Source organism: Peromyscus californicus, unplaced genomic scaffold, assembly GCF_007827085.1.
Source record: "Peromyscus californicus insignis strain IS unplaced genomic scaffold, ASM782708v3 Scaffold_11__1_contigs__length_118956290, whole genome shotgun sequence".
Lineage (NCBI taxonomy): Eukaryota > Metazoa > Chordata > Mammalia > Rodentia > Cricetidae > Peromyscus > Peromyscus californicus.
Window position 1 is genome coordinate 117,190,169 of NW_026294402.1, and position 16,942 is coordinate 117,207,110.

Sequence of the window (16,942 nt, forward strand, 5' to 3'; positions counted from 1 at the left end):
ACACTTGGAATTTAAACAACACACTTATAAATAAACTGTTGGTCAAAGAGGAAGTCTGAGAAGGAAATTTAAATGTATTAAAGCTGAATGGTAATGAAAATACCTATCAAAAATATCAAGACACAGTTAAAGCTGTGCCAGAAGGGAAATTTACAGCTTTAGTTGATTACAGCAGAAGGAAGAATTCACAAGCCAACAATGCAGACTCTTCCCTCAAGAGGCTAGAAAATGACAGCCAAGTGAACTCAAAGCAACAGACAGAGCAAAAAATAAGGAGGAAAATAATAAAATTTAAAGTAAGAAACTTAGGGAATGTTTCAGCCAGCAAAGCACTTGCTTTCAAGTGCAAGGCCTCTGAAGATTAAGTCCTCAGAATTCACTTAATGTGCTGAGCATGACAACACATGCTGGAACCCCAGCTCTGCTGTGCTGGGCATGACTATACATATTGTAATCACACTCTGGTGTACTGAGCATGACGACACATGCTGGAACCCCAGCTCTGCTGTGCTGGGCATGACGACACATTGTAATCACACTCTGCTGTGCTGGGCATGACTATACACATTGTAATCATACTCTGGTGTGCTGAGCATGACAACACAGGCAGAGACAACAGTATCCTGGATCTCACTGGCCAAACAACCTACTTGGTGAGCTCCAGGTCAGGGAGTCTCAAAGGAAATGGTTGGCATTCTGAAAGATGACATCAGACACTGTTCTCTTAGCTCCACACACACACAAATATTATGTTCACATGCACCTACACATACAAGTGCACAGACATGCATAAAAAGAAAACTAAATTGAAAATAAGAACACAACAAAAAATGTGAAATGAAAAGTTGGTCCTTTAATGAAATCAATAAAACTGATACATCCCTAGCAGGACTGACTGAAAGAGGAAAAACACAAGTCACCAATGTCAGGAGTGAAACCAGTGATGTCACACATTCCTACATTATTAACAGGCAAGAGGTGCTGCTACAAACTCCATGCTCCACTCATTAAAAGAAATTATAATTTTTGTTTTTTAAGATTTTTTTTTAAAGATTTTAAGATGTCTGTGTGTATGTGGGTATATGCAGAGAGTCCAGGTGCCCAAAGATGCCAGAGGCACTGAGAATCCCCTAGAACTGGAGTTATAGCTGGTTGTCCATCTCCATGCAAGTGCTGGGAACTGAACCCTGGTTCTCTAGAAGAGCAGCAAGTGCTCTCAAATACTGAGACATCTCTCCAGTCCCAGAAGAAATTTTAAAACTTAGAAAGTAACTTAATTTTCCTCAAACTAAAAACTAGCCAAATTCAACCAACATTAAATATATCATAGTCCTACAACCATTAAAGGAAATTTTACCTAAAAATTTATTTTAAAAATTCCCATGGCCAAATGGTTTTAGAATAGAATTCTACCAAAATTTAAAGAGCTAACAATAAGTTTACATAATGTAATCCGCCAAACAGAAGAAGATAGGATACTTCCTAATTAATTTATGAGGCTCTAATCATAAAACCAGGCTGTAAACAAAGAAAAAAAGGAGTAACATTCATGTCAATATCACGAACTTAGATGAACCTAAATATGTATAAGAACTATTATTAATATATGTTTTGGCCAATTGGGATACACATAGATGAATTAGTTTGATTCCATATTTGAGAATCAACCAATAATAACAGTGTGTCATATCGTAAAATCATGAAAAGGATAAAAAATATCTACAAACTCTTGAGCTAGAATTCTTCAAGGTGAATAATTTTCCCCAGAGGATCAGGAATGAGACAAGTCATTTATGTCAGCATTCTTGCCAAGCAAAGAGCTAGAAGTTGTAGCCACTGAAATAAGACAAGGGGCAGAAAGGCATGCAGATAGAAAGGAAAAAATAAAATGCTCCTTATTTTCAGATACAACATGATTGCCTCTATAGGAAACGTGATAAGTAAGGTCTACATGATCACAAGGCTTAAGGTCAACTCGTAAATTTTCTTAAGATTTATTTTTTTAAATTGTGTGTCTGTGGGGATATAGGAACCTGCATACAGCACCAACAAGGCCAGAGAGCATGTAAGATCCCCTGAAGCTGGAGTCCTGGGTGCTTGTGAGCTGCCCAGATCTGAGTGCTGGGAACTCAGCTCCAGTCCTCTGGAAGAGCAGTAGGCACTTATAACAACTGAACCATTTCTCCAGCCTAAACAGGCACATTTTAATTGTGTTTCTATACAATGATCATATGGAAACTAATTTTTTAATGAAATAATATTTACAGATACAGAGAGAGAGAGAGATATCCTTAGGCATAAATCTAAGCCAATTCTAAAATGTCAATTACCAATAAATGAAGACATAAATAACTTAAGAGGTATAATATATTCGAATGTTAAAAAAAACAAACCTCTTTCCCTGATCTACAGGTGATGATGCAATTTCTAACAAAATCCTAACAAAATTTTTAAATAGATTTAGAAAAGCTTGTAATGTATAGGGAATGGCTAAAGCAATCCTTAAGAAAAGAATAATTAAGTGAGAGGAATAATTTCCCTGGTATAACCACTCACAACTCAGCTGAGAGACAGCATGGCATTGGGGAAAGGTAGGTAGACACATAGACTGATGGAACAGAATGCAGAACAGAGAAAGACCCATGTAAATACACCACCTGGGCTTTTATTGTTGTTACTGTAACACACGCACACACACACACACACACACACACACACACACACACACACACACACTAAATAAACAAGTTTACTCTCAAAATTGGGGGAAATTGTCAAGATTTAGGGTTAGACAAGAATTCTCAAGCTTGATACCAAAATGAAAGATTGTTAAGCTGCATCTACCTCATCAGGTCTGGAAATTTTTGTTTTTCAAATGCCCAAAAAGAGGATTAACAGACAAGCCCCGGACTCAGACAAAACATTTGTAAACATCTCACACAGGACCTGTTCTAGGACACACAAAGAACTCGTTAAGGACTGCTTGCCGGGCATGAATGAGGCACTGGGTTCAACCCTAAGAGCTGAAACAAAACCAATGAACAGATAAACAAGATTCTCCAAGTGGGATGTGGACAAAAGAATTGAACAGATATTTTATTTTTTAAAAAATGTACAGCAAAATTAAACCAGTAATTAAAAAAAAGATGTTCACTACCACTAGCCCCCAGGGAAATGTACATTTTCCTTGAAATACTACTACATCTGTCAGAATGGCTAAAATACAAAATACCCATAGTACTAAGTGCCGGTAACAGTGAGGAAAACCTGAGTCACCACAAACTGCTGCTGTGGACATCTGAAATGTCTTATAGAAGTAAGCTTGTGCCAACAGAGCCCAGCAATCATTCTCATGGTCATTCTTCCCCAAGAAACCCATAAACCTGCACACAGATGCTCATAACGTCTTTATTCATAATAGCCAACATACAGAAACTCCTTGAAGGAGCACTCCACGTGACAGTTAAAGGACTGACCCCGCCCATCATGAATTCAATCCAATGACCAACTATTGACAAGTAGGATGGAATTCGGGGAAATAACATTGAGGTTTTTGTTGTTGTTTTAAGAAAGAACAAAGAAACAGACCACATGACTGTGTAATTCCATTTATTCAACAGTCTTGAAAGGACAAAACTTGGGAGGGGTGGAAAATACAGGGTTGTCAGGGGTCACCTGTCATCCTCGGGGACAGGGAGACTTTGGTGAGTCGGCAGTGGTGGTGACTACCCAAAATTTCATTTGTGTGGGGGGGAACAGGAATAATTGGAGATTGGGGAGAAAGGGACGGAAGGAGGGATTCCATTCATGCTGTACCAATATCCACTAATATACAGCATTGTTTGTAGTTTCATCGAGGGGCCTGGGACCTGCAGTTCAGTTAACAGAGCTCTTGCCTCACCTCTAGGAAGCCCTGGGTTTGATTACTGGCACCACATAAGTAGGAGTGGTGGTGCAAGCCTGTAATCCCAGCTCTCAGGTGGACCAGAAGTTCAACATCATCCTAGACTACCTGCTAAATTTGAGGCTAGCCAGGGCGAGAGGAGACCCTGTTTCAGAAACAAATCAGCACCAACAAAGCCTGAGTTCTTTCTTAGAAATGCATGTGAATCTACACTTCTCTCAAGATACTCTGGTCTGATTTTCCAACTGTGTGAGTGCTTCCGGATTGTATGTGTTCTTAAACATGCTACACGCCTTGAAACACACAAAGACAAGGGATAGGTGACTGTTTCTTAAATTTGGGGACACTACCACGCTCTTAAGTGCCACCCCCTCACGTTGCTGTCAGCGACTGCGGAGTGTTGGATCTAGGAATGGGTGAGGAGGATTCGGGGCCTGGACTAGCCGCGATCAGGTGTGTGTAGAAGTGGGCGTTGATGTGAGCGAGAGGCATGGCCCAGAAAGAAAACGCCAGGGCTACGCATCCCCTCCTATCAAAGAAGGTGACAGGCTAAGAAGGTACCATGCAGAATGTCAGTTGGGGAAGCGTTTCAGGAGGTGCTGGAGCCTCGGGAACGCCCTCCCGTGCACCTTTCAGGAGGCAGTGGGCGGCGAACGAACCCCCGGGAGCAGTGACCGAACCCGGCCATGCACAGAACCAGGTAAGCACCGGACCTAGCGCGGAGGTGCGGCTTCCTGGCAACCGCCCGCAATCATGCCGGGTAGTGCGGTTCTCAGAGGCGGCACTGGGTCTCGGAAGCTGTGGCCGAGACGCCAAGGAGGCTGAGAGCACTGGGAGGGTGGGGCGGGGCGTTGCGGAGATCTAGCCGGCGCCAGCCGAGCAGCAGCGGCTGGCTAAGGGCGCGCTCACCCCGGCACGTGGGTGTGCAGCCACCGGCGCCGCCCGGCCTGCGCTCTGCAGCACCTCGGCGCGGATGCAGGCGCGGGAGCAGCCGCGCTAGGCAAGGCTGGGACACGACCGGCACCCGCATCCTGGCCAGACGCTTCAAGGCGCTCTCCACACGCGTCCCTTTCCCGCGGTCCGGGCCTCCTTGAATTTCCGGAGTGGGAAGCCGGAAAGCGGGAGGCTTTGTCCAGGGATAGCTGGGGACACTGGAGCTTCCAAACCTTCCGTTCACATCCTGACTAGGGGTGGTGGGGCGGAGACAGATGGACATTGACCTGCGGACCACCTTGGGGTTTCGCGGGAACTCTGCCCTCAGCTGAGCCCGGGACCCTGGGGTAGCCGGCGGTTTCCACGTGGGTGCACCCGGAGCTGGGGCAGCCCCGGCCCGGCTGCGGATCGCCGTCGTAGGCGCTCCGCAAAGGCTGCTCCCAGCCCTAGGCATCCACGCGTGCCTGGTGGGTGTGCAGCGGAACGCGCTGGGGAAGGAAGGTGGTGGGCGGGGCGAGAGGTGAACAGCCAAAAAGGAGGGGGCAGAAGGCATTAGAAGGTAGCGGTCCCACTGTCGCAGCAACTCTGCAGTGGGTGCGGTGGAGACGACAGGGGCAGTTAGGTGCCTGCCAGGCACACCTATGATCCTGGCAGGTCTTGTTCCGCTCTAAGAATGAACCGGGGGAAATGGCAGGCCCAGACTCTTGCCAGTGCAGAGATCTGGCCTTAGGGACTTGGAGGAAGGGAGGGGAGAGGGGACAGTGCCTGCCCTATGGAAGGAAATAGTGACACTTAACGCAGCTCTAGGGCATGCCCGCAGACAGGAAGCCTCTGAAATACATATTATCCCGGGACCCCCAAGCTGCCATTTGCCCCCTACCACCACGCCCTCTTCTTAGCTTTCCAAGATTAACCTGTCGATACTACCAGCTCCCTTTTAGAGTAAAAACCAGGACAGATTCTGCACTTTATTAACCTGCCCCACCCGCCACCATAAAGCAGCTTCTCACAGCCCACACAAGGTGTGGTCACTCCAAAGACACAGCTCCCCAGACCTCGGACCAAGCGGTAGGAGGACGTTAAAGGCAAATGCTCTGCAGCGACCTGTCAGGTTCAATGTCACTCCCTCCATCTGGGCTGTTGGCGCTTTCTCAACAGGGTGTGACCCTGTAGACAGACCCCAGTGGGGTAGAATCAGAGGCCTGCCAGCATCCAGTCACTGCCGCAAACACCTCCACCCTTCTCAGCAAGGCGAGTCTCCCTTGCCCGGTGTCAGCTACACCAAGGCTGTCTCCCTCTGAATGCTCCCCAAGGTCAGGACACGTGAAAGTCCGGGATCTGACACCATGCACCTCCAGCTGTGGGGGACCCATCGTACGTAGGTGTGTGCGTTTAAATGCACAATCATTCCCAGACGTGCAAGATAAAACATTGAAGCGGGGAGCGGGGGTGGGGGTGGGTGGGGGTGGGTGGGTGGAGGGTGGGGGTCTACAGTTCAAGTTCAAAAAACACATCCTTGAGGTTCTAAAGGGGTATTCAAGGCTTGTCTAGGCTTCTGTATATCGTAAGTGAATCCATGCCAGACTCCCAGAAATTATCTCTTCAGGCCATGCCACAAGTGTCCGGTACTCTCCCAGTTTCCCTGAGAGACGGTTGGGAGAGCAAGTTAAACTGTGAAAACCCTATGACCCGTGTCTTCTGACTTTCTGGCCATATCCAACTTTCCATTTCAAAGTGGTGGTTAACATCAAAATTAACACCTGGGAACACAAAACTGACCCAGCTTTCTTACTAAAAGGTAGAGGTGTGTGTGTGTGTGTGTGTGTGTGTGTGTGTGTGTGTGTGTGTGTGTGTGTGTATGGATTATCTCCCCCTTTTATGTAGTGTAGTTTGGAGACGAGCAGAGAGGCGTCCGCTTAAAAGTAAGATTCTCCTCAATTTGACAGTCCCGTTTCCTTTTACCGTTCTCTCTCTCCCATGGCTAGCTGTTCAGCGTCCTCCAAAGTTCTGTCTAGCGTTGGTGCCCAAAGCTTTACATACAGTTAAACTTCCTACTGAACAAACCTGCTGGACATTTGTCCTGTGCCCAGCGAAGCTAAACACTCACACATCAAGAAAGGATTGGGAAAAGGCCATCTGGGTCAAGGTGGGTGTACCATCGCGGATGGAGCCCGGGAGTGAAGTGGGGCGCAAAAGGACCAAGGGCCAGAGTCCCGCCTTCTTCTCCTTCTGTACCTTGGACTCTGCAGTGGCCACCTTGGCCGGAAACCGCATCCACGACCAAATCCAGTACAAAACTCCCTTGGACAGAATTAGAAAGAAGTTAGTACAGAGAGAGACAATTTGTTTCTAATAATCGCATAGGTATAACTACAGTACGGCCCAAGCAACGAGCAGACTAGGGGTTCACGGTCCCCACGTGCTGCTGGGGGGACCCGTCCGCGGGCATCGCGGCGGACGTGACACCGCATTTTCTCTGAATTTCTGCCATCTAGGATGGTGCAACCAAGGGAGGGGGTCATGGATGGGGAGGTGGAGTGCGAGGCTGCGGAATTCGCTCTCTGCAGAGGAACTGGAGCTTGGAACAGCGCGAAACTCTGAAGGCGTTCACAATTCAAGAGAAAAGCAACGCCCGGTTGTGGGTGGTTAATAGCCGGCTTCCCACGACCACGAGGCATGTCCCTGGCGGCACCACTACCTTATATTTTAATTTGATCTTTATTGGGTCTTCGCTCCCCTAGGCTGTGGACTGGACTTGCACTCCGATGGTCACTGCCCTCTCGGGAGAGGGTGGACCTTCAACTGCGGCTCCCTTTTCCCCGAGGGAGTCAGCTAGAGTTTCTCTCCTTCTAGACCTGAGAGTTACCGGGCATCCCCGGGCGTGGTCCAGTCGTGCGTGGCGGGGGGAGGGGGGCTTTCTAGCCTTTGAGCTGAGCCACGTCTGCAATGCATCGCCTTAAGCTGCTCTCCGTACCCTAAGCCGGTGCTCAAAAGGAGAGGCAGGGAGGGGAGCGGTCACTCTTAACTATGAAGTGACGGTGGTCTACCCAGAGTGTCAGTGCCTCTGTGTGTGTGGTGTGTGTGTGTGTGTGTGTGTGTGTGTGTGTGTGTGTGTGTGTGTGTGTGTGCGCGCGCGCGCGCGCACGCTGCAGCCGAGAAGGGAGGGTTCTACTGCCAAGGGCAGGGAGGAGGACAGTGAAGGCCGGCTGGTAGAGTGAGAAAGCCTTCCCAGGTTCAGCTGCGGTGATCACCCAGCACTGCAGCTAAAGGGGCTGATTGCACCCTGCGTGCTCCCCCGCCTTCCCTGTGTTCCCCGGCTTTTCCAGGATGGAAGATGGGGTGCCCATAGCGGGTGGGGCGCGCCGGGCTGCCCAGCCGGGCGGTCACGTGTCCCCCTTCCCCCGCTACTGCAGCGGGAGTTCCAATCAGAGCGCGCCAGGGGGCTCCTCCCGGGCAGGAACCACCCGGCTCAGCGGCGCGGGGTGGGCCGCCGTCACCTGACCGCCCGCCCCCGCCCCCCGCGAGTAAGGGGCGGTGGTAGCGTCTGCTCGGTTACAAATGGCCCCTCCCGCCCCGCTCGCCCGCTCGCTCGAGCTCGGCGCGGACCCGCCCGGGACCGCTCCTCGCAGCAGATGCCTTGGTACCCACCCGGTCACCGGCGATCCGGCCACCTCAGAGGCACGCTCAGACACCCAGAGGTCCGGCCACCTCAGTGGGTGCACTGGGCACCCTATGATACGACCACACTGCGAGGCGCGCTAGCCACTCGGGTAGGCGTGCTAGGTTTCTCTGCGGCGGAAGTGTGGACCACAGAGTGTGACTCCCCTTCTAGCAGTAGGTGAGTGCCCAGAGGGAGCGCAGGCGTGGGATGCTCTCCGACCGTGTGGAGACCCCAGGGTCCTTGAGGCACCCGCGGATTGATGTAATGACTAAGTCAAGCTTGCAGAGAGAGTCCGAAGTCGCTAGCCTTCTGGGCCTCCCTTTGGAGTTTCCTCAGTCTCTGGTTTGGAAGAGAGCTTTGATTTGAAGAATTCCTGTCTTGAGATACTTGACAAAGGTTGAAAAGACACTCAGGTGGGAGCCGGTAGCTGCAGCTGGCTGGCGCGGGTTGGGTACTGCCAGAGAGTCTGAATGTGGGGGGCGGGGGCCCTAGTGAGAATCAGCCCCAGATAGGGCGAAGCCTCTGCCTCCGGTCACTCTGTCTCCAAAAGCCACTTGAAATGCTTTTGGAGAGAGGGAAACAGTGGCTGTAGATGTTGCGGTGCTAACCAGCCAAGCCCCTCGGTTTCTGATCTACCCTCTGTACTGCAGGTGATTCTGCCAAGGAGGTGTGAGACTTGAAGGTACCTAAAAATATTATTTTTACTTTATGATTTTGGGGCAGAAAATACGTGTTAAAGTGTCGAATTACGAGGAAAGATGTGAAAAATCATTTAATTGCATTTTTTGGGTAAAGTTTTTGTTTTAAATGCAAGGTAGAACAGGTATCCTATTTTGCGACTGTACCTTTGGTTTTATGGCTCTGGGTTGCTTTTCTTTCTTCGTAGAGAGTTTCAGCTATATATTATTTTTACAACCCTCTCCCCTTCAAACAAAACCCTAAAAAATAGAAATAAATAAATACCAAGGTGTGTGTGTGTGTGAGTGTGTGTGTGAACAGGACTGGAGAAAGCAGTTCTGGAGAATAGAAGACAACCTCCTTTGATGAGTACAGTGATGGCCAATTTAATTTGTCATATGCCACTGAAGGGAATGTCAAGCTGATAACATGCAGACTGGAGAGAAAATGAAGTAGGAGTTGCCCATGAAGGAAGAAATAGGCCCTAATCCAGCTGTACTCAGGAAAGAGATGAAGGCTAGCCCTTCCACTCTGGAGCCGGATTCTGGCTTGGTGGAGGTGGCAGGGTGCAGTTTGGGATGCAAGCTCTGAGTTAAGACACCAAGAAGCATAGAGATGATATTGAGAGAAAGAGGGAGGGAAGGAGAGAGAGAGAGAGAGAGAGAGAGAGAGAGAGAGAGAGAGAGAGAGAGAGAGAGAGAGAGAGAGAGACAGGGTTGGGAAAATGGGTGTGTCCAAAGACAGCTCTTGGCCATTGACTCTAGCTGCACTGGCTGAAGGGTTCAGAGGTCTGCTGACTCATAAGGAAGCCAGCACAGTTAGATTTTACTTCTAGACCTTAACCATACTTGTGATTTTAAAAATATATGATAAGCCTTATCAGAGAACCCAGTCTCCTCATAGCTCTCCTCTGGGAGACTGTCTCCTGGGTTTTTAGATTCACCCCCTTCATTTCAATACCCGCCATCTATGCTGGTGCACACATCTCATTAAATTGACACAAAGGTTTTCATCTCCATCATAATATTAGAAACAGTGGCACCCCTAACCACATGATTATGTCCAAAGTATTTGTGGAAAATATTGGAAAACTGGAATGTGAACAATTCAGTTTTCTTAATAGCAAAGATTCTCTTTGCCATTGCAAGGCCAGGGAGCCCCACCCTGTTTCTGAGCCTCTGCATGAAGCCAGGGAAGGAGCCCTGCAATTGCAGTGGTTCAGGGCGAGGCAGTGTCAAGCTTGGGTGTTGCCTACACTGCATGCTCACTGATATTCTAGGGGGTAGACTTCAACTCATGTGCAGGGCTTCAAAGCCTGACATTTCTCCATTTCACCTGTCAGCTTGGCAAAGCATTGATAATAACTTTGAGAGGCTGATTTTGATGGAAAGATACAGAATGAGAACTGCTTCCAAACTTTAAGGTCTGGGAGGCTGACAGACCTGGGGAGAACCAGCGGCGAAGGCTTTGGGTCTCCTGGTGAAATTTCTTTACGAAGATAAGGTTTCGGAGTTGTTATTTATTTTATTTTATTTTATTTTTTTATGAGGTTTTCAGGTAATATATGGAATAAGCCAGCATGTGGGATACCCAAGAACCTGGTGTCTTCATGAGGGCAGGAGGAGGAAATAAATGAATGGACTAACCCTTTACTGCAGGGTCCACCAAGCAGAACCAGGTCAAGCCAGGCCACCTGACTAGAGGAAGACCACCTCTGCAAGACAAGATTTCAAATCTATAGGAAAGAAAGTGTTGTAAGCTCTTTGAAGAAAAAGGCATTATGAATTCCTAACTCCTAATTCCCATTACCACCGTTGCACATCGTCTCCCGCAGACAGCAGGGCTGACCAAGAGGAAGGGAAGACCAAAGCTTTTTTACTTTTCTTATTTTTTTCCCCCTAAAAGATGCCTACTTGGTTACCATCCGTTCTTAAGGTAAATACATTATTTTAAGAGGAAAAAAGATACTTCTCACCTGATCACTAGCATGAGTGAGCACATTTCCAGATCTTGCTGGACCTGTTAGCACTTACCTCAGCCATTACTCTGAGTGAAAATTGCATGTTCCTTTTTAAACTGATAATTCAAGTTCAAAGCTGATGAAGCTCCTTCTGTTCCCCCAACACAAACACCTTTCCCCCCTTACATTATCTTCCCCTCTCTTAAATCTACAAAACATACCTACAAATCCCAGCACCTTGAAGGCGTTGAGTCACAGAACAAACAGTCAGGTAAATTGCCTGTGATTGCAGGTCACTCTAAAATCAAGACCGACTTCAGTAGCTTCGGGACTCAGATTGGCAGGATGGCTTTAGCGTTCTGCTTGGATGCTAGTGCCTTGGCAGCCATGCTTCAAAGGGTCTTTTCCTAAGACATCCAGCGACTATCTGAGGGAGTTGGCACTGTCTGCTTGCTATTGATTGCAGTGTGAGAAGGTTCCAGAATATTATTGCCTTGAGTTCCCACAGTAAATATATACACAGCACCGTGTGAGGAACGTTCCAGAACATCCCAGTGAAGCTAGTGATCTGACTGAATTAACACCTGAACTACTAAAGCATGCCAACTATGCTCATTTTTCACCCCAGGAGCACTTTTGTTAATGAACACAGCTTTTTCAGGCACTGGAGAGGGTTGAAGGACAAAGCCAGGGGTGGGGTGGGGTATCTGATGTCTGATGTGGAGCCAGCCTCTGAGAACCTCTCTGTTTCATCTGAGCATGTCACATCACACTTGTGGTTTATAAGGAATTTGTTGAAAACCCAGTTTGCAAATCAACTTATTTCAAGAAATTTTAATTTGTAATATCATTAGTTTTTGTGTATTTTAAAATTGATACATTTTTATTCTCTGTGTGTGTGCGTGTGCGTGCGTGTGTGCGTGCGTGTGTGTGTGTGTGTGTGTGTGTGTGTGTGTGTGTGTGGTGTTTGAGAGAGTGAAAAGTAGCTTTTTAAAAACTGGAAACTGGGTGTGGTGGTACATGCTTATGATTCCAGCACTCTTGAAAGGCTAAAGAAAGAGGATCCATGTTCAAGGCCAAAACTTGTCTCAAAACACAAAAGCCCCAAGCCAGCAAGCAGTCCCCTGCCCCAACATTTGGAGTTGCAACCCTTTTCATTTTAAGTGGTATTAAATACTTGCACAGACATTCCTGCAGGATTCAAGAATGCGCTTTGCATGCAGATTCTGCCGCATGCACACACATCCCACACAGACTGAATTTGCTGCTCAAGATTACTTGATTTTCATTTTGAGGAGACTCTGAGGTTGTCAGGAGCATTTTTATTTGTGTCTTTCCTGTGGATATTAGATTCTGATTAGGTCTAGGTGGGCTATCTCCGGACCATCAAGACAAGCGATGAATGGATATTGGTATTCCTATAAGCAAGGCAGACACTCTCCCTCCACCTTTTTTTTTTTTCAGTGTCTCAATGTGTCATTTTTTGGGTTGCTAATTTGAAAGCAATCCAGTTCTAGGTATTTAGAGTCAAAATGCCGTGATGAGTAGCGTTGCAGCGGATGCAGCTTAGAACTCACCTGTGTTGGTCAAACAACTGCGACTCTTCTTTGGCGCTCGAAGACTCTGCAGACAACCCTAACTGCTAACGCTCTGGCTGTCTTGCTCTTGCAGGTGTTCTGACTCGTCCAGCTGCTGCCCTTCTGCCCGAGAGTAGTTCAAACTGTAAGTTCAACAAACCAAATAATTAAATATCGATAGTTTTAGAGATCTATACTGATTTTCCAGTCTGTCTACCCAAGATTCAGGAAGAGGGCTGGAGACCATGGCTCGGGGGACTTGTAACACAGGGACATTACATACAACCCAGCCACATGACTGTCTATGACTGCCTAGGTCACTGTGACCTTTTACTGCCTTCCTTTTGCGCTCTTCCTTGCTACACTGTAAGAGGACGTGAAGCTTTGGTATCTGGGTAATGCCGAATTGATATTTCCCTGATGACTTTTTCTTTCTGGGTATCCTTGTATGTTTTAATATCTTAGCTCAAGCAGATGGCTCCTAATATGTAGTTACCTCCAGATTCAGTAGCTGAATTCTTTGAGGTCAGATGAAATTCTGTGGTTAGCAACTTAACCACATATACTAACCAAAACGCCAGCTCCCAGCCGATGAAGGCTGTGCTGTTGGGGTACTGTACTAGTAGGTTAGAAAATGAAATGTATTGAAGTACCCAACAAAGAGACTGCATGGTGCAAGAGTTTACAGATTTCCCCAGGACTGGACCTGCCTTCTTCACCTTAGGGTATCAAGTGCTTCCAAATGTGACTCTTTAAGCAAGAGCGATCGTCTGTACCGTGAAGGGATTGGTGCTAGGAGAGACACGTCTCCCCACTGCTTCACACACCATGATATGTAATTTAAGATATTTTAAAAAAATTATCAGGCATTTAATGCATTCTGTCAGTGGATGGGCTTGGAAAAGCTGGTTTTTAATAGAAAAGACATTTCTCTTACGTTCTCTTGTTTTTATGCCATCCTGTGTCTGCCTCCTCATCTAAAACACAAATTTCTGTATCATTCAGTTCACTTAATACCACATCCATTTTTGCTTCTCTGCAACTCATTGCTAGAGCCAATAATAGACTTTCAACACAAATAGTGTATTGATCACCGAAATCTCTTTCGAGCTTGACTGAATATACATAATGGGGTGTCAATCGGAGAAAAATCTCATAATAAATGGCAGGCGACTTATATTCATGAGGAAAATGTCTTGGGCAGCACACAAAATATCATGTCTACTGTAGCATGACAAGCGAACCTCCCTGGTCTCGGCCAGTCTCTGCCGCATTCATGGTGGATTTTAATAGCGAAGGCAGGGTTAGAATGCCGAGCTCTTGAATCTTTCCTTTCTTTGTTTGTGTGAGAGGCATTTTTGTACACTCCGCAGAGTATAAACATCTTCTAGAAGCACCGCCAGTAAGAAAGATCTTTTATACCTGAGGAATTCATAAATTGCAAACAAATCTGTTTAAGTTGATGTATATTTAAAATCAGCTACTGATTTATGCAGTCCATATTTTTAAAATTTTTACCATGTGTGTACCAGGGCATACACACACTGTATGCAAATATTTTCAATGCATGTATGGGAACACACAGTATATTTAGAGAGAAGGCTGTTTTACATAAATTATTTTTAAGAGCGACCAAACAGAGAAATAGCCATGCATTAGGAAAGCCACATTTTAATCCCCTCAACCCCCTTTAAGCTTGCTGTTGGATGTTATGTGAAGGAATCTCATTTTTATAATTTTATATGCAATTCTTTAAACTTACTTTTCCTGCCAGAAGTCTTGGATTATTTCTACAAACCCAGTACCAGAGAGGCTGAGGCAGGTGGCTAGCTATGAGTTCAAGGCCAGCCTGGGCTACAATGTGAGGCCCAGTGTCAAAACAGTTGAATTACCAGGCTTGATGACCCATACCTTTAATCCAAGTACTTGGGAAGCAGAAGCAGGAGGATCTTGGTGAGTTCCACACCAGTCTAGTCTACATAGTGAGACCATGTCTCAAATAAAACAAAGTGGTCAATCAGTCAATAAAAAAGATGGAGATGGCTGGATCCCAGGAGCTAGCCTAGTCTACTTGGCAAACTAAAAGCCAAGGAAAGACCTTGTCTCAAGAAACAAGGAAGATCGTGCCTGAGGAACAACAGCTGGAGTTGACCTCCGGCCTCCACACTCATATGCACACACATGCATGTATACCCACATGAACATACACCCACACATGTGTACAGTTACTACTTGTACTAATACTTCCTAAGAGAGCAGTCATTGAGATGCTAAGTGTTCTCAGTGAGACGGGACCTTCAGGGTGGTGTGGTGGTATTGTGTTTCCCCAAAATATTGTGTACCCTAATAAACTTATCTGAGGTCAGAGAACAGAAAAGCCACTAGATACTTAGGATAGGCAGTGGTAGCACACGCCTTTAATCCTAGCATTCCAGAGGCAGAAATCCATCTGTTCAAGGATACAGCCAAGCATGGTGACTCACGCCTTTAATCCCAGAAAGCGAGCCTTTAATCCCAGGGAGTGTGGTAGAAGGCAGAAAGGTATATAAAGGGTGAAGACCGGAAACTAGAAGCATTTGGCTGGTTAAGCTTGCAGGCTTTCGAGCAGCAGTTCAGCTGAGATTCATTCTGGATGAGGACTCAGAGGCATCCAGTCTGAGGAAACAGGACCGGCTGAGAAGTTGGCAAGTGAGGTAGCTGTGGCTTGTTCTGCTTCTCTGACCTTCCAGCATTCACCCCAATAACTGGCCACAGGTTTGATTTTATTAATAAGACTCTTTAAGATTCCTGCTACATGGTGGTGTGGCCCTGGGTAATGGTAGGCATTTCTAGCAGGGTCCAGTTTCTTTATGCACTGACTTGGCAGCTGACTCTGTTGCTACTGGCTGTCAGTACAGAATCCTGCTACTAAGGGATCATGGGATGTCCGTGGCATTAGATGGCACGCTGCTTCACCCCATGCAGTCTGGAGTGTGGTGTTTTCCCCAGTCTGCTGGGCAAGAACGGCCATCACGTGTGCCGCCTCTTCTCTAAGCAAATGAAGCCAACGGCCTTTTGCTAATCAAATTTTGGTTTTATAAAAATTGTTTAGTGTGTGTGTTTACAAGTTTGACTTCCCACCATGTGCTGTGGAAGCCAGAGGAGAACTTGTGGGAGTCGGTTCTCTCCTTCCACCGTGTGAGTTCCAGAGACGAGCTCAGGTCATCAGGCTTGGCAGCAAGTTCTGATATGCTGTATGTGTGAGGGGGCATGCACAAAGAAATTGGTGGTTGGAGAGATGGCTTGGTAGGTAAGAGCACTTGCTGCATAACCAAGTCCTGAGTTCAGATGCCAACACATAGATAAAAAGCTAGATGTGCTTGTATGTGCACCTGTAACATCAGCGCTGTATGGACAGACAGGAGGATGACTGAGGCTTGTTGACTGCCAGCCTGTCTCAGTGGGAGATCTTCTCAAGGGAATAAGACAGAACTATAGAGGAGGACACTTGACATCCTCCTCTAGCCTCCATGTATATGTGTATGCACCACCACCCCAAACACACTCTGGCCTCCTTGTGTATAAGTACACACACACACACACACACACACATGTGCACACATGCACACATACACTCTGGCCTTCTTGTATATAAGTACACACACATACACACACATACACACACACACACACACTCTGGCCTCCTTGTATATAAGTATACACACACACACACACACACACACACACACACACACTCTGGCCTCCTTGTATATAAGAACACACACACACACACATTCTGGCCTCCTTGTATATAAGTTCACACACACACACACACACACACACACACACACACACACACACTGGCCTCCTTGTATATAAGTACACACACACACACACATATACACACATGCACATGCACACATACACTCTGGCCTTCTTGTATATATGTACAAACACACACACACTCACACACACTATGGCCTCCTTGTATATATGTACACACACACACACATTCTCTCTTTCACACATACACACACACACACACACACACACACACACTGGCCTCCTTGTATATATGTACACACACACACATACACACTCTCTCTCTCACACACATGCATTCTGACCTCCTTGTATACATGTACACACACTCACACACACTCTCTCACACACACACACACACACTCACACGCACAAATGCAATCATCATTCCTTGTCTGTTCCTGTTCCCTGCAGCACTGCAGATCTGG

The 16,942-nt window shown here is 46.9% G+C and overlaps 1 protein-coding gene and 1 long non-coding RNA gene across 2 annotated transcripts in view; one reads left to right on the forward strand and one right to left on the reverse strand.

Moving 5' to 3' along the window:
* Positions 1 to 3,485: 3,485 nt before the first annotated feature.
* On the reverse strand, positions 3,486 to 8,595 carry LOC128101880 (translation initiation factor IF-2-like). The gene is made up of 3 exons (XM_052725336.1): positions 8,486 to 8,595; positions 7,073 to 7,138; positions 3,486 to 6,004 (listed from the first exon to the last, which is right to left on the reverse strand). The coding sequence occupies exon 3, from the start codon at positions 5,388 to 5,390 to the stop codon at positions 4,677 to 4,679; it is 714 nt and encodes a 237-aa protein (XP_052581296.1). The 5' UTR covers positions 5,391 to 6,004; positions 7,073 to 7,138; positions 8,486 to 8,595; the 3' UTR covers positions 3,486 to 4,676.
* Positions 7,173 to 16,942, forward strand: part of LOC128101896 (uncharacterized) — a 98,823-nt gene continuing 89,053 nt past the window's right edge. The window contains exons 1-2 of the long non-coding RNA XR_008215222.1: positions 7,173 to 8,675; positions 12,808 to 12,858. This is a non-coding gene — a long non-coding RNA (uncharacterized LOC128101896). The remainder of the gene's footprint in view (positions 8,676 to 12,807; positions 12,859 to 16,942) is intronic.